This window comes from Pseudonaja textilis, chromosome Z (assembly GCF_049901715.1).
Source record: "Pseudonaja textilis isolate UNSWEBS1 chromosome Z, rPseTex1.2, whole genome shotgun sequence".
Classification (NCBI taxonomy): Eukaryota; Metazoa; Chordata; class Lepidosauria; order Squamata; family Elapidae; genus Pseudonaja; species Pseudonaja textilis.
Genome location: NC_142008.1, coordinates 127,548,266 through 127,570,227, shown reverse-complemented (window position 1 = coordinate 127,570,227; position 21,962 = coordinate 127,548,266). Strand labels below are relative to the sequence as shown.

The following is a 21,962-nucleotide window of genomic DNA, read 5'->3' as shown; positions in this document are numbered from 1 at the left end:
TGAAATGGCCTTAGAAGCCATTTTTTACTTGGAAGCTTTGCGGCTGTCACATTCAGGGCCTGGGAATTTGGGAGCGGGGATTTCATAGTGGGGTAAAAGACTAGACACAACAACATTCTTTCTCAGATAGTCAAGGTCATGTTGCCCTGCACCTGGAGGGGAGGGTCTCCAGTTGGGACGAAGATTTGATTGGGCCATGTGATGGACTGATGAGTGCAGAGGATAGATCTATGATTTCTTTTTCGGGAAGGGAAAACCCTGAACTCTCAGATTCGGGTTTTCCAAGATGTGTCAATATGACCACTCAAATAAAATGGAACTTTGAGGAATTGTTTGTCTCAGAATTTATTAGTTTGGAGTTGGTTAGTTGGAATGCTGTCAGAGTTCATCTTCCAGGATTTCCTTTGCAAGTGTGGGGGAGGAGAGCCATTCATCAGCCTCCAGATGGAGAGTCAACAGCTCCCAAGTCTGGAGGTGGCTGGTGGGGAAGAGGAGAAACAGCTGGGTCCAGAGCATGTGAAATGGCCTTGGGAGCCATTTTTTACTTGGAAGCTTCAAGGCTGCCACATTCAGGGCCTGGGAATTTGGGAGCGGGGATTTCATAGTGGGGTAGAAGACTAGACACAACAACATTCTTTCTCAGAGAGTCAAGGTCATGTTGCCCTGCACCTGGAGGGGAGGGAGTGGGAGGATGTCTGCAGTTGGGACGAAGATTTGATTGGGCCATGTGATGGACTGAAGGACGCGGAGGATGGGTCTATGATTTCTCTTTCAGGAAGGGAAAACCCGGAACTCTCAGATTCGGGTTTTCCCAGATGTGCCAATATGACCACTCAAATAAAATGGAACTTTGAGGAATGGTTTGTCTCGGAGTTGGTTAGTTGGACTGCTGACAGAGCTCCCCTTCCAGGACTTCCTTTGCAAGTGTGGGGAGAGAGAGAGAGAGAGAGAGAGAGAGGGATTCCTGGTGTGTTGACACCATTTCAGGGGGAAAGGGAGCACGTGTCATTTTCCATTGGACTTAAGAGATTTGTTAACCTGCTCTGCGTGTGAGACACTTTTTGCCGGGGCTGCTGGTGCTCCTAATAAAGGGAACATTTAGTTAAATACAGAGGGCTTGGCGAGTTGGGGAGTTGGGTCAGAACACGTGGTTTAACGAATCCAGCTTCCCACACTGGCTTTGCTTGTCTTGAAGCTGGCTGGCAGGGTTGCAAATGGCGATCCCACAACTCCAGGACGCTGCCATCATCAGAAATACATGCCGGTCTCCTAAATTCTGATCGGCTATGGGGATGGTGCGACAGTCGTAAGTGTGAGGACCTGTCAGAGGGACATTTTTGCAGTGCTGTTGTTGATTTGAAAAGTCACTAAAGGAATAGTCATTAGGTCGAGGATTACCTGGTGTACATTGAGATATGATCTGATATAAAGTGAGGATTTCCCACCTCTATTATCAGACTCCAGTTCCCATAAACCACAGCATGCTAGCTCAGCATTGTTGGAACATTTCACTATTTCCCGTCACTGCTATTGTAGAGACGTTCTGGAAATGTTTCTTGGGGCATGATGAATTTCTCCCCAGAATTCCTGGATTAAAGGGTTTTTAAGAAGAGTTCTTACCCTCTGATTCCTGGGAATTCAGTCATTTTAGGGATTTAAAAAAAAACAAATTTTTAAGGCAGCCCTGGCGACTTTAAGACCTGTGGACTTCAACTCCCATAATTCTTCGGCCAGCCATGCACTATTTTAAGCCTAAGCACGTCATTTAGTCATCATCTTCATTTAACAACCCCATAATCTCTTGCTGGGTGGCGTCTGGGCAACTGAATGGAGCTAGCAGAGTGTTTTACTGGCCGGATGCCCTTCCTGTTGCCAATGCGGAGTTTTGTTCAGCAGTTATATTCTCATTGTGCCCAGAGAGAGAAATATCTGCCTCTATCTAGGATCGAACCCACAGCTCCACCTCTAGGCCACCACACCACTCCAAGCATGTCATTTAATGGCATTGTACAATATGTGGTCCCCTAGTTAAACGACTGTTTAAAGCAGGCCTGTCCAACCTCGGCCACTTTATTGTGGTTCGCTGGCAGCATGTGCGGACGGATGAGGTCTCGGAGAGTGAGGACTCAGATGAGGGGCCTGTGTGGGAGGCAGGGATGGGGCCAGGACTATCAGAGAGTGGGATGCTGCCTTCGGAGCTTATGGAGGCTGGCAGCAATGATGCAGAGGACCCCGAGGAGCCTGTGCCCAGTACACATGCGCGCAGGGTTGCTCAAAGGAAAGAGCAGCTGCAGCAGCACGGGCGACTCGGGAGTAAAGCTGCAAGGTAATGGCCCCTCCTTTAAGGGATAAAAGCCAGCCCCCAGAGGTAGGATTCTTTGCTGGAAGCAAAGAAGTTATTGCACTTCAAGTCTTGTGGAAGTTTGGACTATCCCGGTTGTGTTTGGAGACTTTTGGTTTTGATTATTTCCTTGCAATTTAACCTAGTGTTCTTGGCAGCCTTGCACAACCTTGGCAAGGCTTGTTCTTATCTGGGACGATTAGTTTTTAATAGTGAAGCTGTGAATGAACGGAATTTACAGAGAAGCATTTAAAAGGTTTTGCTTTTATCTCCATTTAGTGTTTGCTTACTTGGAACGAGGCTTGGGTCAGAACACACTTTAAGACCTGTGGACTTCAACTCCCAGAATTCCCCAGCCAGCCAAGCTCTATGACAAGACTAAGGGCATTATTTAATGGCATTGTACAATACATGGGGGATTTTTTTGTCTTTTAATGACCCCGTAATCCCTTGCATTGGAGTCGGGACAACTGAATGGAGCTGAGTGTTTACTGGCCGGATGCCCTTCCTGTTGCCAATGCAGAGTTATATTTAGCAGATATGCCCAGAGAAAGAAATATCTGCCTCTATCGAAGATTCAGACTCACAGCCTCCTGATTGTGAGGCGAAAGCTCCACCTCTAGGCCACTGCACTTGGCTGGGGAATTCTGGGAGTTGAAGTCCATGAGTCTTAAAGTGGCCAAAGGTTGAACCACCGTGCTTTCGGGACAATCGCTACTGGATTTCAGTGACCCATCTCAGGAATGGGAAGAGATGTGCTTACTAACCACAGCCACGGCATCACTCGACAGGATCTCCATCTTGCTCAGGACCGTGTAGTAGGCCACGTTGGTCATGATGTAGATCACCGTGACGATCGGCATGGATATCCCAATGGAGAGAGGAAGGTTCCTACGGAGTGGCAAGAAAGAGAATATTGTCACGTTTAGTGTCTCTGCTGCGGCTGTGCGCAGATTCTGCAAATACTTGCCGGCCATCCGCTTCAGAGGAGTCCAGGCTAGGAGAGACAGCTTGAAAAACTAAATGTATGTATTTATTTGGGGTCTTTTATAAAAAAAAACCTGCCTTTATTGTTTTTTTATAAGCAAGTCGAGGTGGTGAAGATATCTACTGCTCCTTCCTCCTCCATTTTGCCCACAACAACAACTCTGTGAGGTGAGTTGGGCTGAGAGAAAATGATTGGCTCAAGAGAGTTGATTTTTATGTCTAAGACAGGACTAGAACTCACAATCTCCTGGGGATTGGCCCAAAGTCACCCAGCTGGCTTTCATGCCCAAGATGGAATTAGAATTCACAGTCTCAGATAACAGATAATCAGAATTGGGAGGGACCTTGTAGGTCATCTAGTCCAACCCCCAAGCCGGAGAACTTACACCATTTCTGACAAATGGCAGCTCAATCTCTTCTCAAGTGATGGCACTCCCACCACTTTTAAGGGCAACTTCTGTTCCATCGGTTGATTGTTCTCACTGTCAGAAAATTCCTCCTTATTTCCAGGTTGAATCTCTCCTTGTTCAGTTTCCATCCATTATTCCTTGTCTGGCCTTTGGGTGCTTTGGAAAATAGCTTGACCCCTTCCTCCTCTCTGGGACAGCCTCTCAAATATTGGAAGATGGCTATCCTGTCTCCCCTGGTCCTTCTCTTCACTAGAGTAGACTAGCCATGCCCAGTTCCTGTAAACCGTTCATCGTATGTTTTAATCTCCATCCCCTAATCATCTTGGTTGTTCTTCTCTGCACTCTTTCTAGAGTATCAACATCTTTTTTATATTGTGGTGACCAAAACTGGATGTCTCCTGGAGATTGGCCCAAAGTCACCCAGTTGGCTTTTATGCCCAAGATGGAACTAAAACTCACGGTCTCCTGGGGGATTGGCCCAGAGTCACCTAGCTGGCTTTTATGCCTAAAGCGGGACGTGGTTCATGGTTTCTAAGCCAGCCCCTACACCAAACCTGCTTTGGCTAAATTTCTTGGCTTAAGTTTTCACATTTCCTTCACTTCTAGTAGCAATGAGTTCTCCTGGCTTTCCTTTCATTTCATAAAGGACGGGGAGCAAATCCCAACACCCGGTTGGGAATTCATTTCTTCCTTCAGTTAATTTTTTAAAAAAAATCTCTGCTCAGTAGAAAAACTCCTGCTTCCTTCCATTTCATATTCAGACTTTCTAGTCTTCCAAAAGACCTCATTTGGGGGGGGGGGGGTGTTCAAGGTTTCTCTCTGAAAATTGCAAAATTTCTTGTTTGCTTTTTGCCTCTTTAAAAATGAAAATGTTTCGTTTTCAAAGCATTCTACTTTGATAAGAGCTGTGCTGCAATGCCTAGCTTTGCCCAACAGGTGGCATTTGCTCTCCACCTTATTCCTCCCAAATAAAACTCTAAGAATTAGTATTAAGGAAAGAACAAAGCTGGGTATTTCATAGAATCATGGACCTCAGAGGTCTTCTAGTCCAACCCCCTGCCCAAGGGAACTTTTGAGAGTCCGGCACTCGCCTGGCATGCTGGCACCTGTGTGCATTGAACGAATAAGTAAGTAATAAAGCCCTTAATCACAGTTCAAAGCAGACAGTTCTCGACTTATGACCCCAATGGAGACCAAAATTTCCGTTGCTAAGTGAGACAGTTAAATGAGTTTTGCCCCATTTTACAACCTTTCTTGTTAAACAAGTCGGCATGGTTATCAAGCGAATCTGGCTTTCCCCGCCGACTTCGCTTGTCAGAAGGTCACAGCCTGTCCTACCTCGCAAGGATGATGTTATGGAGGACAAGAGGAGGAGGAAACACCACGCGCGGTGCCTTGTGTTCCAAGACAGAAAATAAATCAAACCAATGGCTGGAAACCCATCAAGGAGAGAAGCAACCTGACATTAAGGAGAAAGTTCCCAACAGGGAAGACAATTAACCAGTGGAACAGCTTGCCACCAGAAGTCGTGGGCATTCCATCACTGGAGGTTTTTTAAGAAGAGACTGGATAGCCATTTGTCGAAAATGATAGAGGGTCTCCTGCTTGTGCAGGGGGTTGGACTAGAAGACCTCCAAGGACCCTTCCAGCTCTATTCTATTCTGTTCTTCTAGTCTGTTTTTCTATTCTATTCTTTATTCTATTTTATTCTGTTATTCTGTTCTATTCTGTTATTCTATTTTATTCTGTTATTCTGTTCTATTGTATATTGTATTCTATTCTATTCAAGCCAACATGTTTAATTTCGACATAGAGAACTCTCTCTCTATGCTGGTAAAAGACCTTCAAGATCCCTTCCAACTCTAGTATTCTATGAAAATGTGGGGAAAAATTCTATCATATGACCCAGAGAAACAGCACAGTCTAGTTGAGATGTATACATGCATCTACGTGGCGAGAAACACAGGGCTAGGCCATGTGAATTCCGGCACCCAAGGAAGAGAAGGATCCTTCAGCCAACGAGAGACTCCTGCCAACTTTAATCTCCAGCAAGGAATTTATTGACGGGAGAGACAAAGTCTGAAGAACAAGGAAGGGCCAGTTGATTGGGTTCAATTTCCCTCCTTCCATTGTCCCCTTTTGGGAGGGGGAGCATAAAAAAAATTCCTAAGGTCGTTCCAGGGAAACGGGTGGGGAAACCACATCGCAATCTCCTTCTAGAGGTGGGATGGGAGTGTTCTGACCTAGGCTTCACAAAATCACGAAGAAGACTCCTTGTCCCGATAAAACCCTTTTTACTTAGGTTAAAGGGAATTCCTCTCCAGCAAAGTCCCGGCAAATAGTCTTTCATGAGATTTCACAACTACTATCTTCTAAACGCCACGCTACTGTAGCAGCAATTACTTGTCAAGAAATCAGGAACAAATTGTCACCCTAATGAATTGAACTAATTGTCTCCTGCAACCACCACTCCCCTTTCGCTCCTATTTATTCCTTCTGGAGGGGCCATTCACCCTCCACCTGAGCCTTTACTCCCGAGTCGACCTTTGTTCCTTAGCTGTTCCCTTCATCTGGCAGCTCTGTGCATGCGCACACTGGGAACAGGCTCCAGCTGTTCTTCTGCCCCACTGATGTCCGACTCCACTGATAACTGTCGGACGGCCCTGGCCCCATCTCTGCCTCTCTGTGAGCCCTTATCAGAGCCTTCCCTAGACTCCAGGACTGGCCCATGTTCCTCCCCAGCCTCCTCACTGTCCAAGTCTGCCGCCAGCTCCGCTGGCTGCTGGCAGCCCACAACAGGGAGCACGCCAAACCCAGTGATCTCACAGGCTTGGGCCGAGTGAAAACCCATCCGACTGTTGGCGGGACTGACCTTTCAGGGTTCTTGATCTCTTCCGTGACAAAATTTAGGGTGTCCCATCCAGAATAGGAGAAGAGGGCAGAGTAGAGAGCCAGTGCGATGCTGCCCACGTCCCACGCAGAGCCCTCGAAGGTGTCAGTTAAGTTCTCTGAGCGTCCTGCAGGAGAAGAGTGGAGGGTTTAGCCCAAAATAACATACAACATCAGTAGTCCTTGACTTACGACCGCAAGCGAGCCCCCAAGTTTCTGTTGCTAAGTGAGACACGGGTTAAGATAACCATTGTGGGATTTTTCTGGGCTAAGTGAATCGCCGCCGTTCTTCAGTTAGGAACACAGTCGTTAAGCGAATGCGGGCTTCCCCGTGGACTTTGTTTGTCAGGACAGTTGCAAAAGGGGATCACATGACTCCGCCCCTCTCCCCACCCTAGGGATGCTGCAATCGTCGTAAATACAGGTCGGTGGCGAAGCGTCTGAATTATTAGAAGAATTAAAGTTAGAGTTAGAATTATTAGAAGAATAAGAATGAGAAGAATTAGAATTAGCATTAGAATTATTAGTATTAGAATTATTAGCATTAGAATAGAGCTGGAGGGGACTTTGGAGGTCTTCTAGTCCAGCCCCTTGCTCAAGCAGGAGAACCTATACTATTTCAGATAAGTGACTGTCTAGTCTCTTCCTGTTAGGAAATTTCTCCTCATGTCCAGATTGCTTCTATCTTTGGTTCCCAACCATTGTTTCTTGTCCTGCCTTCAAGGGCTTGTGGAGATTAATTTGACACACACACCCTCTTCTTTGGGGCAGCCCCTCAAATACTGGAATACTGGTATCCTGTCCCCCCCAGTCCTTCTTGCACTTTCTAAGTGATCAATCAGAATAGAGCTGGAAGGGACCTTGGGGGTCTTCTAGTCCAAGCAGGAGAACTTATACCATCTCAGACAAGGAACTGTCCAGTCTCTTCAGTGATAGAGCGCCCACGATTTCTGGTGGCAAGGAGTTCCACTGATTAATTGTCCTCTGGGTTAGGAAGTTTCTCTTTAATTCCAGGTTGTTTCTCTCTTTGATTGGTTTCCATCCGTTGTTTGAATGAAAGGAAAGGAAGGAAGAAGGGTGGGAGAAAGAAAGAAAGAAAGAAAGAAAGAAAGAAAGAAAGAAAGAAAGAAAGAAAGAAAGAAAGAAAGGAAGGAAGGAAGGAAGGAAGGAAGGAAGGAAGGAAGGAAGGAAGGAAGGAAGGAAGGAAGGAAGGAGGAGAGAGAGATAGGAAAGAAAAAAGAAAAAGAAGGAAGGAAGGAAGGAAGGAAGGAAGGAAGCAAGGAAGCAAGGAAGCAAGGAAGATAGGTAGGTAGGTTACATAGATCCCATCTGTGGTATGTGACATGGGACGCCCATTCACACTGCCAAGTCCTCCCTTGAAAATGCCAGTCATCCAGTGAGAACATTCAGGTGTTTGAATTAGCTCCAAGAAGTCACCAGAAAAAGGATGATTGGAAAACTTGGTTTTGACTTTGGTTTGAATCTGACCCCTGACACAGACTCCCTCTTACCACCTGGGGGGGGGGGAAGTTACCTCCCCCTCCCCCGCCCAGCTTCCCACCTCCATCTCCCCAAGTGGTTAGAGACTATAGAAACCCCACAGCCAGAGTGTTCAGTACCTTGTCCAATGCGGACGATGCCTGCAATGATCACAACAATGAGGGCTAGCACCTTGGCGTAAGTGGACAGATCCTGGACCCGGGTTCCCCACTTCACATAGGCACAGTTCACGAAAGTTAGGAAGCCTGAAATCAAGAGAAGGAAACAAAGCAGAATGACTTAGAAGGAAGGGGGTAACTCTCTTCCTCCCTCCGAATTGTGGATTTGTGGACTTACGGATATACTCATTCCTGACTACAGGTGGTCCTCAGATTATGACCATGATCTCAAAACATTTATGGCTAAGCGAGACATTTGTTAAGTGAGTTTTGCCCCGTTTTATGAGCTTTCTTGCCATAATTGTTAAGGGAATCACTGAGTTGTTAAGTTAGTCACATGGTCGTTAAGTGAATCTGGCTTCCCCAACCTGGGATTTCTCCCCTATTATGCGATGATACTTTCCTCATTATTCACTGACCTGGGGAAGAGGTGCCTATTCTTCAGCTATGACAGGTATTACTTACAACCACAATTCATCTTCTTTTAACGACCCCATAATCCCCGCGGGGTGGAGTCAGGGCAATTCAATGGAGCTGAGTGTTTACTGGCCGGATGCCCTTCCTGTTGCCAATGTGGAGTTTTTTGTTCAGCAGATATATTCTCATTGTGCCCAGAGAGGGAAATATCTGCCTCTACCTGGGGTCGAACTCACAGCCTCCTGATTGAGGTGAGGTGAGAGCTCCACAATCTCTCTCTAGACTACTGCACCACTCTAACTTACAACCACAACTGAGCCCCAAATTTCTGTTTGTAAGTGAGCCTTGTCCCGTTTTACGACTTCTCCTGCCACAGTAGTGACGGGAATCATTGCAGTTCCTAAATTAGTCACACAGTTGTTAAGCGAATCCGGCTTCCCCGTTGCTCATTGGAAGGTCGCAAAAGAGGATCACGCGACCCCAGGACACTGCAACCATCGTAGGTATGAGTCCGCTGCCAAACATCTGAATTCTGATCAGATGACCAGGGGAATGCTGCAACGATCGTAAGTGTGAAAAAGGCTCATAAGCAGGGGTGGGATGCAAATATTTTTACTACTGGTTCTGTGGGTGGGACTAGGTGGGAGTGGCTAGGTGGGAGTGGCCATGTGACTGGGTGGGTGTGGCTTCTTTTTTTTTTTGTGCAGCACCCCCCTCGCCCCCGTGCTCCGTTGTTTTTGGCCTCCTGGGCCTCAGGAAAGTCTCCTGGGGGAAGGTGTTTTTGGTCCCAGAAGGCTTCCCTGAGGCCCAGGAAGGCAAAAAATGGAGCGCGGAGAGGCTGCGCAGCACACACACGCCCCGCGCACCATTTTTTGGCCTCCTGGGCCTCAGGGAAGCCTCCTGAGCGAGGGGGATCCCAGCACAGCTGATCATCAGAAGGAAAAAGAAAGAAAAAGAAATACCGGTTCTGCCGAACCAGTTACTGTTTTTTTACTACCGGTTCGGTCGAACGGCAGCATCCAAACTGGGCCGGGCCGGTAGAATCCCACCACTGTTCACAAGTCACTTTTTTCAGGGCTGTTGTAACTTCAGTCCCTAAATGAACTGTTGTAAGTTGGGAACCACCTGTACGACTTAGTAGCCAAGCATCCAAATTGTGATTATTATTATGTTTTTTTAGTTTTCTTCCCCCCAAAGCAGCTCTTGAATCAGAGCCCCAAATATCCCATCAAAGACTGATGGAAGCTAGAAATATTTTTGTTGGGCATCAGACCGGAAAAGTATGGTAAAGGGAATATATATTTGAGTTTACATGTATTAACTGCAGCCAGAATTGTATTTTCACAACAGTGGAAAAGCAAAGAGACCCCAACAGATGAGTGTGTAATTAAAAAAAATATTAGAATGTGCAGAAATGGACAGATTAACACTTACAATTAAGGAAAAAGGAAGGAACTGAATATTTCTCAATATGAGACTTATTTTACCAAGGGTTAGAGAATAAAAACAGAAGTTAGAAACATGGGGATACAAAAACTGACTAATATTATAAAGGAGATTTGTTAAAGTAGATAAAGTAAATAAAACAAATCAAAAATTGGGGAGGGGAAGATTGATGTAAGCTACTGTGGATTTATAGTCCTGCCGGCAGAGTCCTGGACTTTTAGCTTGGATTTCATCCTTAGTTCCTGTTTCTGAGTCATTCTGAATTATGAAGCAATCATAATCCCAGCAAAGACAGGGAGCTGAATCAATTAACCCGCCAGCTGGGAGCAATGGAGTATTGGGAGAGATAACTAGGAGGTCAGGTTGATAAGACTTAAGGTCTCAGATAAGTGATTTTTTTTTTTTTCCTGAAGGACAGCAGTTACTTCTCCAGCCTCGGGGGCTTTTTCAATGGTAGGGACTACAAGTCCCATTGTTGGCAGCCAACAATGATAGGTTGGAGCAGAAGGATTGTAGCATTTTGCTTCCTGGTCTTAAACCTGGGGAGGAGGGAATCAAGCCCTAGACATTTGGGGTTCAGAAAGTGAGAAGCGAGGTCTTAGCCCCTAAATTTTGTGACCCACAAGGTTATAAAACACAGATAATCCTCGACATACGACCTAAATTGAGCCCAAAACTTCTGTTGCTGAGCAAGACAGATGTTAAGAAGGGAGTTTTCGCCCTGTTTTACGGCGTTTTTTGCCGTCCTCGTTAAGGGAATCATCATGGCGCTGGAGTTAGTCACCCAGGTTGTTCAGTGAATCTGGCTTCCCCATTGACTTTGCATGTCAAGACAGTCACAAAAAGTGGATCGCGTGAACCCCAGGATACTGCAACCGTCAAAAATATGAACCCACTGAATTTTGATCACATAATCGTGGGGGTGATGCAACAGTCGTTAAGCAAGGAAAAGGGTTCACGAGTCCCTTTTTCCAGTGCCATTCTAACTTCAGACGGTCACTAAATAGAACTGTTGTAAATTGAGGACTACCTGTATTGGGGCGGGGGGGAGAACCCATCCTTCTTTTCCCCATCTATTCAAGCCACTATTCAAGATGTTGATTGTTGCATCCGTTCATTTTTTTAAACAGATTAACACAGTTGTAAGGGACCTTGTAGGTCCTGTAGTCCAATGCTACGCCCAAGCAAGAGACCTTACACCATTTCTGACAGATGGCAGTCCAGGCTCTTCTTGAAAGCCTCCAGGGATGAAGCTCACACAATCCCTTGTGGGGTGGAGTCTGGGCAACTGAAGGAGCTGAATGTTTACTGGCCAAATGCCCTTTCTATGCCAATGAGGAGCTATATTCAGCAGATATTAAGAGATTAACAGAGTTGGAAGGAGATCATCTAGCCCAACCTGCCCCAAGCAAGAGACTCTACACCATTTCTGACAGGTGGCAACCCAGTCTCTTCTTGAAAGCCCCCAGTGATGAAGCTCTCACATCTTCTGAAGGCAACTTCTGTTCCATGGGTTGATTGTTCTCATTGTCAGAAAATGTCTCCTTATTTCCAGGTTGAATGTCTCCTTGTTCAGTTTCCATCCATTATTCCTTGTCTGGTCTTTGGGTGCCTTGGAAAATAGCTTGACCCCCTCCTCTCTGGGGCAGCCCCTCAAGTACTGGAAGACTGCTATCCTGTCTCCCCTGGTCCTTCTCTTCACTAGACTAGCCAGGCCCAGTTCCTGCAACCGTTCATCGTATGTTTTAGCTTCCAGTCTCCTCATCATCCTGGTTGCTCTTCTCTGCACTTTTTCTAGAGTCTCAACATCTCTTTTTATAAGTGTGGTGACCAAAACTGGATGTAGTCCTCTAGGTATGGTCTTACTAAGGCTTTATAGAGTGGTATTAGTACCTCTCTTGATCTGGATTGTATCGCTATTAATGCAACTTAGAATTGCATTGGGTTTTTTGGCTGCCCCCACACACTACTGGCTTATATTTAGCTGATTGTCTACTAAGACTCCAAAATCCCTCTCACAGTTCCTGTCATTAAGCCTGGTTTCACACAGTCTATACGTGTACTTTTGGTTTTTCTTGCCTAAGTGTAAGATTTTACTTGTCTCTACACTGAGTCTTTTATTTTCCAGCCTGGTGCCCAAAACCCCCAAACCGAGATGCCGGAAGTCAGACAACCATTGCCAGTGAGCACCGAGAAGTTACAACCAGGCGGAAGACACCAGATCTTCCTGGATATCACCCAAAGTTCAAAGACGAGGAAAAGAAATTAACTTGTTTATCCAACTCTTATTGCTTTTTTTTAATGTTCTACTCTTCTAACCTTGATCTTTATCCCAGGAATGAGTTGTTGTGTCTCAGGAGGTTATGGGAGATTTGGCTTGGAGCCAGATGGCCAAACCCACCTCTTCTCACCCACCCAGGACAAGAAGAGAATGTGTTGAGCCAAGGACCACCCTCCAGGCTATATACTTCAAGTTCAAGACATCAACTTTCTAACTGCAGAAATGGGATTTGGGATTCGGGAGGCCTTTTTAATCAACGCTTATCCTTTTGATAAACAAGGCAATAAATTCCTCTTCATTATTGGTCCTTGGAACGGGCCTGAATCTGAGCAAAGCCACAGATATGAGGACTCGTTTATCAAGGGGACCAGTTATCCTCCGGTGGGAGCTGGGACAGGTAGTCCTGCCAAGTTTTCTAATCATGTTTTTTGGTTCAGTGCCAGCCTCTGATAGGAGACAGCATCTGTAGCTCGGGGTTGAAATTGGGAGGTCCTTGGTGCTCTTTGAGCTTTGGTGGTTTCCTTTCAGAGGTTTCATGACCCAACTGGGTAACATTATCAGTGACAGAAGGGTGGGGTTTGTAGAGAGGTCAGGATTATTGTGAGGTCCTTGTGTTCTAACCAAGGCTTCCTGAGACAGTAACAAACACACACCGTTTCCAAAACACTTTTTGGTCTGCCACAGTCTTTTGGGATAAGGCTGACAAGCACCCACCTTTATCTCACTTGAAATGCTAACAACGACTAAATTGCCAATCAGCTGTACAAGGCCAAACGGAGCACAAAATCAACACGGAGCTTCAGATTTTAAACCAACCAGAACGAACAAAGTTGCTTCCTCCAAAGGCTCATGTCCCTTTGCTCCTACTTTATGTCTTATGGGAGGGGCCAATCATCTCCAAGCCTTACTCCCGAGTTGCCTCTTTTGTCTTAACTGTTCTTGCCTTCTGGCAGCTCTGAGCAAGCGCGCACTGGGAACAGGCTCCCCCTGTTCCTCTGCCTCGCTGATGACAGAATCTGGAGGTTTCAGAGTCAGCACATAACTCTCAGATGGCCCTGGTCCTATCTCTGTGTCAGATGCAGATCCCTCGTCCGAATCCTCCCCAGACTTTCGGACTGACCCATGTTCCTCCCCACTGTCCGACTTTGCTGCCAGCTCCACAGGCCACCGGTGAACCGCAAAATTTTGGTGCTCTCTGAGCTTGGTGATTTCCTTGCAGATGTTTCATGATCCAACTAGGTAACTTCATTGGTGGTGGTGGTAGTGGTGTGGTGGTGGAGGACGAGGACAAGGAGGATGAAGAGGAGGAAGATTGTGGAGTCCTTGGTGCTCTCTGAGCTTGGTGATTTCCTTGCAGATGTTTCATGACCCAACTAGATAACATCATCAGTGCTGGAAGAGGAGGAGGTGAGGAGGAGGAGGAGGAGGAGAGGAGGAGGGGAGGAGGAGGAGGAGAACTAGAGTCCTTGGTGCTCTGACCTTGATGTTTTCTTGCAGAAATTTCATGACCCAACTAGGTAACATCATCAGTGCAGCAGGAGGAGAAGGAAGAAGAGAAGAACTGTGGAGTCCTTGGTGCTGTCTGAGTTTGAAGTTTTCTTGCAGACATTTCATGACCCAACTAGGTAACATCATCAATACAGCAAAAGGAGGAGGAGGAGAACGACGGTGTGCTTCTTGATGTTTTCTGAGCTTGGTGGTTTTCTCACAGACATTTCATTACCCAACTAGGCAACATCATCAGCACTAGAAGGGAGTAGGGTTTATTCTCTATTTATATATTACATGTATCAAACTTTATCATCAAGGAATCATCAAGAAACTCCCACCAACACTGACTAGGCAAGTTGTGTGTATATAAACAGAGAGAAAACCCCCACTCCCTTCTAGCCCTGATGATGTTCCTAGTTGGGTCATGAAACATCTACAGGAAACCAACCCAGCTCAGAGAGCACCAAGGTTCTCACACAACGTAATACCCAGCCACGTACACCAACCTCATTTGCGTGTTGTGTGGATGGCCGCTCAAAAACCCAACACGGCCTTCTGCTCCCAAGAAAGCCAGTTTTTGTCTTCAACTTGGACCAAAGACCTAAGGGTGGGCGGCCTCGAGTCTGCGGTGAATTCCAAGACAAGCTTTATTAAGTGACATGGGTCCAGAGGTCAGTATGGAGGATGCATCCAAAACATGAGCTCCGGGTTATCTCAGGTGGTGAAAAAAAGGATCTTTAGTTCCATCTTTTGAAGCTTGTAGAAAGCCTCCTGAGCTCAGCCTTCAGTTCAGTAGCTCCAAAACGGGGATAAAGGGATCAGTTGCTTTTCAGAGCTAAGGCCAGGGATGTGGGTGGCTTTAGAAGAGGCAGAGATGTTTCTGCTGCTTGGCCTCCACTCTGGCCTTCACCCCACGCAATGTGGCTGCCATCCCAACCCCTGGCCCCAAGCATCCATCCTTTTCGATCGATCGATCGATCGATCTGAATAGAGCTGGGAGGGACCTTAGAGGTCTTCTAGTCCAACTCCCTGCTCAGGCAGGAGACTCTCTACCACTCCAGACAAGGGGCTGTCCAGTCTCTTCTTAAAAGCCTTCAGTGATGGAGTGCCCATGATTTCTGAAGGAAAGCCAATCCACTGGTTAATTGTCCTCGCTGTTAGGGAGTTTATCCTTAATTCCAGATTGCTTTTCTCTTAGATTAATTTCCATCCATTGTTTTCTGTCCTGCCTTCAAGTGCTTTGGAGAATAATTTGACCCCCTCTTCCTTGGGGCAGCCCCTCAAATACTGGAAGACTGCTATCGTGTCCTCCCCCAGGCCTTTTCCCTACACTGACCATATCCAATTCCTTTGTCCAATACCGTTCTTCGTCTTTTTTTAATCTCTGGACCTTGAATCATCATTGTTGCTCTTCTCTGCACTTTTTCCAAAGTCTCAACATCTTTTTTTGTAATGTTGGTGACCAAAATTGGATGCTGTATTCCATCTTACTAAGGATTTACAAAGCTGTTGGAAGAAATAACCCTCTGGTTTGGTTCCAAGCTAGGAGAAAGATACTGGAAACAACATGGAGGCTGATTGGAAAGATGGTTTTAATGATGAACAAAACTACCAGCAGTCTTGGGTCAGCCGACCAATTGGTTTGAAGAGTACATGGATTTTCATATAGCCTTGTTCTACGGTGTTTTGTAATTTAGAGGCTTGTTCTGTGTATTTTGTTACTTGGTTTTAATTCCTTTGCCCAGCGAAGGCCAGCAATGAGTCTAAAGCGCTGTCTTCCTCAGATTTTTAATCTTGTTTAAACAAATGTTAATTAATCCTAGGCACTGTCTTCCTTAGGGTTTTAATAATCCTGTCTTGAATGAAGGACCAAATCTGCATTTTAAAAAGCCGCTTCCTGTCTCTTTAAAAAACCATATTTCTTCATTTTCTAATTTAGGGAAATATAAGATTCTGCCTTTTTAATACTTCTCAAAATATTTCATTCTTCTAGGAGCGAGGTGGGGGAGGCTTCCCTCAAAAAGATACGAACACTTCACGTGATTTTGATTCTATGCCTCTGTTTACACATCCAAAGATTAACAGAGGAACACAATCAAGATCAAGGGAGATACTAATGCCACACTAGAAAGTAAGGCCACACATAGAGTATTGCATCCAGTTTTGGTCACCAAACTTATAAAAAGAGATGTTGAGATTCTAGAAAAAGTGCAGAGAAGAGCAACCAGGATGACTAGGGGACTGGAGACTAAAACATACAATGAATGGTTACAGGAACTGGGCATGGCTAGTCTAATGAAGGGAAGGACCAGGGCAGCCTTCCAATATTTGAGGGGCTGCCACAGAGAGGAAGGAGTCAAACTATTTTCCAAGTCACCCGAAGGCCAGACAAGGAATAATGGATGGAAAGAGATCGAGGAGAGATTCAACCTGGAAATAAGGAGAAAATTTCTGACAGTGAGAACAATCAACCCATGGAACAGAAGTTGCCCTCAGAAGTTGTGGGAGAGCCATCACTTGAGGCTTTCAAGAAGAGATTGGACTGCCATTTGTCAGAAATGGTGTAGGGTCTCCTGCTTGGGCGTGGGGGTTGGACTAGATAACCTAAAAGGTCTCTTCTCACTCTGTTAATCTGTAATCTAGCTTCTTCCTCTTTTTTGGGCTGGATTGGTTTAGAAGAGACAGAGACATTTCTGCTGGTTGGCATGCATTCTAGTCTTCACCCCAACGGGTAGTTAGCTGCCATCCCAGCCCCCAGCCTCCACCCTTCCCCTTCCTCCCACCCCGAGCAGTTTTTCTGCCTAACCCCATAAGCCCACGCCGCCCGTTGTTCCAGCCGGCACATTCCTGTGTTGCAACCAAGTGGTTTTCGGGGGAGCCTGACGCTGCACTTCTCAACGGCTGCTTCAGACAGTACTTGCCAATTCAGCAGGCCCTCGCCTTCCCGAAAACAAGCCCAGAATTAACCCACTGGTTAAGAGGAAAGAGGAGCACAAGCAGCAGAAAAGAGCTGGGTGGTCACCAGACCTTGAGTCACGATGGAAAAAGGGCTCCTCAGAGCAGGGAAGCCCTGTCTGCAAAAGTCTGGAGAGATTCTCAAGTCATCCAGGTCAGGGTTGTGTCCCAAAGGTGCTTTCTCAAAGGAGCAACTGGACTTTCTGGTTTTTATTTGAAGACCTTTCACTTCTCATCCAAGAAGCTTCTTCAGCTCTGACTGGATAGTGGGGAATGGAAGGATTAATATTCCTTGCAGACAGCTGGTCATTTGCGTCTTTTTAGAGGGTTGTTGAAGCACTTGGAGGGTTATTTGTGTCCTCGGGGTCACCTGAGTAGCGCAAATAGTTCCTGTAGTTCTCCCTCTGGAAAATAATTCTCCCTCTGGAAATCCAGTTCTACTCCCACATCATTCGAAGGGTGTTACCCCAAATTGTACAGCTAAAAATCTGTAGAGATTTTCAACCATCCAGGTCAGGGTTGTGTCCCAAAGGTGCTTTTTCAAAGGAGCAACTGGACTTTCTGGTTTTTATTTGAAGACCTTTCACTTCTCATCCAAGAAGCTTCTTTAGCTCCTTGGCTCTCCAGTTTCTTCTTCCAGGAACTTTGGAGAATAGAATGTAGAATAGAATAGAGCTGGAAGGGACCTTGGAGGTCTTCTAGTCCAGCCGCTGCTCAAGCAGGAAAACCTATACCATCTCAGATATGTGGTTCGCCAGTCTCTTAAAAACTTCCAGTGATGGAGAGCCCACAACTTCTGAAGGCAAGCTGTTCCACTGGTTAATTATCCTCACTGTTAAGGAGTTTCACCTTAATTCCAGGTTGCTGCTCTCTCCTTGATTAGTTTCCATCCATTGTTTCTGGTCCTGCCTTCAGGGGCTTTGGAAAATAAATTGACCCTCTCTTCTTTGAGACAGCCCCTCAAATACCCATCCATACCCAAATCCAGCAACTGTTCTTCATATGTTTTAGTCTCCAGGCCTTTGATCATCTTAGTTGCTCTTCTCTGCACTTTTTCCAAAGTCTCAACATCTTTTTTTTTTTTTTGTAATGTGATGACCAAAACTGGATGCAGCACTCCAGGTGTGGCCTCACCAAGGCTTTATAAAGGGGTACGAATACTTCACGTGATTTGGATTCTATGCCTCTGTTTGTATAACCAAGGATTGTATTAGCCTTTTTGGCTGCTGCCGCACACGGCTGGCTCCTGTTTAAGTGATTGTCCACTAGGACTTCAAGGTCCCTCTCACAGTTCCTGTTTTTCAGCCTGGTCTCTCCTAATCCGTACTTGTGATCAGTCCTGGAGTCTGGGGAAGGCTCTGACCAGGGCTCTGCATCAGAGGCAGAGATGGGGCCAGGGCCATCTGACACTTATCAGTTGCCTTCGGAGTTGGAGATCAGTGGGGAAGAGGAACAGCTGAAGCCTGTTCCTAGTGTGCACATGCACAGAGCTGCCAGGAGAAGTTAAGGAACAAGGGTCAACTCAAGAGTAATGTGGGTGGTGGATGGTGAATGGCCCCTACCACAGGGGAGCGAAGGGGGAGTGGTGTTTGCAGGAGACATTTAGTATTTCCTTGGACAGCAACTTGGAAGCTATCAGCCTGGCAGTTCTCCAAGCCTGATAAGATCTAAGACTGTTTGCTGGGACTTTGCTGGATGTGAATGATAGGAATTCACATTAGCCTAGTAAAAACTCCTTGTCGGAACAAGGAGTCTGCTTCGTGACTTTGTGAAGCCTAAGTCAGAACAGGGGACTGAAGGCCAAAATGTATAAAGAACCTTTGCTGGAATTGAGTATGTCTAGTTTAATGAAAAGAAGGACAAGGGGAGACATGATAGCAGTCTTCCAATATCTCAGGGCTGCCAAAAAGAAGAGGGAGTCAAGCTATTGTGCAAAGTAGGATAAGAAGCAACAGATGGAAACTAATCAAGGAGAGAAGCAACCTAGAACTAATGACAACTTTTCTGACAGCGAGAACAATTAATCAATGGAACGACCTGCCACCAGAAGTTGTGGGTGCTTCATCACTACTGAGGGTTTTAAGAAGACACTGGATAGCCCCTTGTCTGCAATGATTATAGGGCAAAGATCCACAACTCCTGTTTGGAACTGGGCCATGCACACACTGGTTGTGCGGAACCATTTCTTTTCTCGGTAGCAGGGGTGATATGATAGCAGTGGTCCAAGATTTGAAGGGCTGCCAAAAAGAAGAGGAAGTCAAGATATTCTCCAAGGCAGTTAAGGGTAGAACAAGAAGCAATGGGTAGAAACTAACCAAGGAGAAAAGCAACCTAGAACTAAGTAGGAAGTTCCTGGCAGTTAGAACAATTAATTATTGGAATGACTTGCCTCCAAGATTAAAAACACTGGAAGTTTTTGAACCCATTTGTCTGAAATGGTGTAGGATTTTCCTGCCTGAGCATGGGGTAGGACTAGAAGGCCTCCGCGGTCCTTTCCAAATCTGTGATTCAGAAATCCAAGCAGTCACTTCTCTGGAGCCTGAAAGTTTGTTAAATCTTTGTCAGATTGAACCATCCCCAAATCCAGGCCTGATCAAAGAAAGGAGCAAAAATGCCTTATCACGGATGCCTGACTCATAGGCCAACCAGGAGAATGGGATCGGGATAAGGGAGAAATAGGCAGGTCCTGTCTGAGAAAAACTTCATATTATAAAGGGGCAAGGAAAGTATGATTCTATCCCCATCACGCCAAATACAAGTGAAACACGGTTTAAAATGCAGCTCTGGGAAGCTCCACTTCCAAAGAGAAGGCAGGGTGTGTCTTTGGGCAAAGCTGGCATCTTAACAATTTCAGGACTTGACATCACAATTAAGGAGTTGAGGAGAAAGAAAAGGAAGGTCAGGGCAAGATAAGAGCAGAGAAAACAGATTAGATACCAGAGCGGCAATCTGCCCTTCGCCCTGCCTGAAACCAAGCTCTGGCAGAGCAAGGATCTATCCCAATCCCTCCCTAGCAAGGAGATGTCCGGCCTCCATACTTGGGAAGCTCAGAGATCTTCTCGAGAAGGTCCCTCAAGGGCTCCAGAAGTCCGAACCATCGCTAGAGGAGAGCAGGTGGTCAATCCTCCTCCCCATGACCTCAACTCACTCACCCCACCCCATTCGCCAACCCGGCCCAATGGACACTCACAGATGCAGACAGCAGCCAGGAGACGTCCAGCCAGGTACGGTGCCTCGCAGGATGGGAAGAACGGCTGGACCAAGTAGTTGGCGAAAGTGATGGCGATGACAGCTTGGCTGGTGGGCTCGATGATGAGAAGGGAAGTCCACAGGCGGATGAAGGCCGGCAGTTGGCCAAAGGCCTCCAAGATGTAGGCATAGCTGGCCCCCGATTTTTTGATGGTGGTGCCCAGCTCGGCGTAGCAGAGGGCCCCGAAGACGGAGAAGAGACCCCCCACGGCCCAGATGACCAGGGAGAGCCCGTAAGATGCGCTGTAGGCCAAGACCCCCTTGGGCGAGACGAAGATGCCCGAGCCGATCATGTTGCCCACAATCAAACAGACACCGTTGAGCAGCGAGATCTCCTTCTTCAGCTGCATGGCCTCCTGGGAGGACGAGCTGGAAGCCGCCAACTTCCCATTAGATGCCGTCTTGGAAGGGGGCTCCTCCTGAGTGCCTGCCACCACGTACTGGTTGGACCTGGTCATGGCTGGTCCAAGGAGAAAAGAGAGCTCAGTTAGCCATGGCTGGAAGGAACATCCCACGTTTCTGGCACAAAAAAAAAAATGTTGTACATCGCGGCTGCTGGTTGCTGCCAATACAGGTAATCCTCAATGTACGACCAGCAACATTGCTGTTGCTGAGTGAGACATTTGTTAAGTGCATTTTGCCTCAATTTTACAACCGTCCTTGCCACTGTTTTTTAAGCTTCTATCCCAGAGCAATAACTATATTGAATTCTATTGTATAGTGCAATATTAATACAATATCGGGGGCCTTCAATTCAATTGTATAGAATTAGAAGGATGTGTGTTTTTGTTTCATTTATGTATAAGGCACACTGAAGATGGCACTTCATTTGGTTGTATGAGATGCAATGACAATAAAGTAAAGTAGAGTAGAGTAGAGCTGAGCTGAGCTGAGCTAAACTGAACTAAACTAAACTAAAGTGAATTGCTGCAGTGGTTGAATTAGTAATCTGGTTGCTAAGTGAATCTGTTTTCCCCTATTGATTTTGCTTGTCAGGCCAACGCAACCGTCATAAATGTGAGCCAGTTTTTGCCAAGCATTTGACTTTGGAATCATGTGACCATGGGGATACTGCAATGGTCCTAAGCATGAGGAACGGTTGTAAGTTGCTTTTTTCAGTGCCGTTATAACTTGGAACGGTCGCTAAACGAGCTTTGGTAAGCCGAGAAGTACCTGTGGTTTCCCCAACCTGGAGCCCTTCCATTGGGCAGTTGCTCCTATTAGCCCTAGTGAATATAGTAAGAATCCATCACATACCCATTTGAAGGTGGCATAACAATACCCTTTTTGGTGAAAGGGAAAGACTGCAGATTACAAACTCAGTTTGGCTTGTCGTGAAATACACCATGACTGGATGCAGACAGAATTGGGTACGCCACAGCCTTCCCAATCCTGGCTTGCTAAATAAATCACAATTGGCCAGCTCACGCAAGCCGCTAAGCCCAGATCCAAACCTACCAAAATCTGACTTGGTACAGTGTAAAAAAAACCCAATCTTTCTCTACCAGGAAACGGATATAAAGTGGAAAGGCTGAAAAGAGAGATATTTTCCTTTCTTTCCTGAGGACCCAAGTTTTCTCGTCCAGATCCAGGGAAGAAAGCTCTAAATAAAATCAATTTTTTTAAAAAAAGAAAGAAAGAATCTGGAAGAATAATTAGACAGACAGCACAGGCAGACAGTTTCAGCATTCAGATGGCCAGCGAACCTCCCATAGGTCAGAAAGGCTACAGAAAGTCATATCTGGATATCCTTAAAAAAAAAAAAAATTAAAAAGAGGGCCGAGTGAAAAGTTCTGCCTTGTGTAGTTGGGCTACAAGGAAGACAACTCTAGGGAGTG

General features: G+C 46.1%; 1 protein-coding gene across 2 annotated transcripts in view; it reads right to left on the bottom strand.

Moving 5' to 3' along the window:
* The window catches only part of SLC7A7 (solute carrier family 7 member 7), a 35,734-nt gene that overhangs the window by 9,862 nt on the left and 3,910 nt on the right, over positions 1-21,962 (bottom strand). For both annotated transcript variants that reach the window (XM_087915972.1, XM_026719498.2), the window contains 4 exons: positions 20,066-20,584; positions 8,247-8,372; positions 6,611-6,755; positions 3,109-3,232 (listed from right to left, as the gene is read on the bottom strand). In XM_087915972.1, coding sequence (XP_087772098.1) covers positions 3,109-3,232; positions 6,611-6,755; positions 8,247-8,372; positions 20,066-20,584 — 914 coding nt within the window. The remainder of the gene's footprint in view (positions 1-3,108; positions 3,233-6,610; positions 6,756-8,246; positions 8,373-20,065; positions 20,585-21,962) is intronic.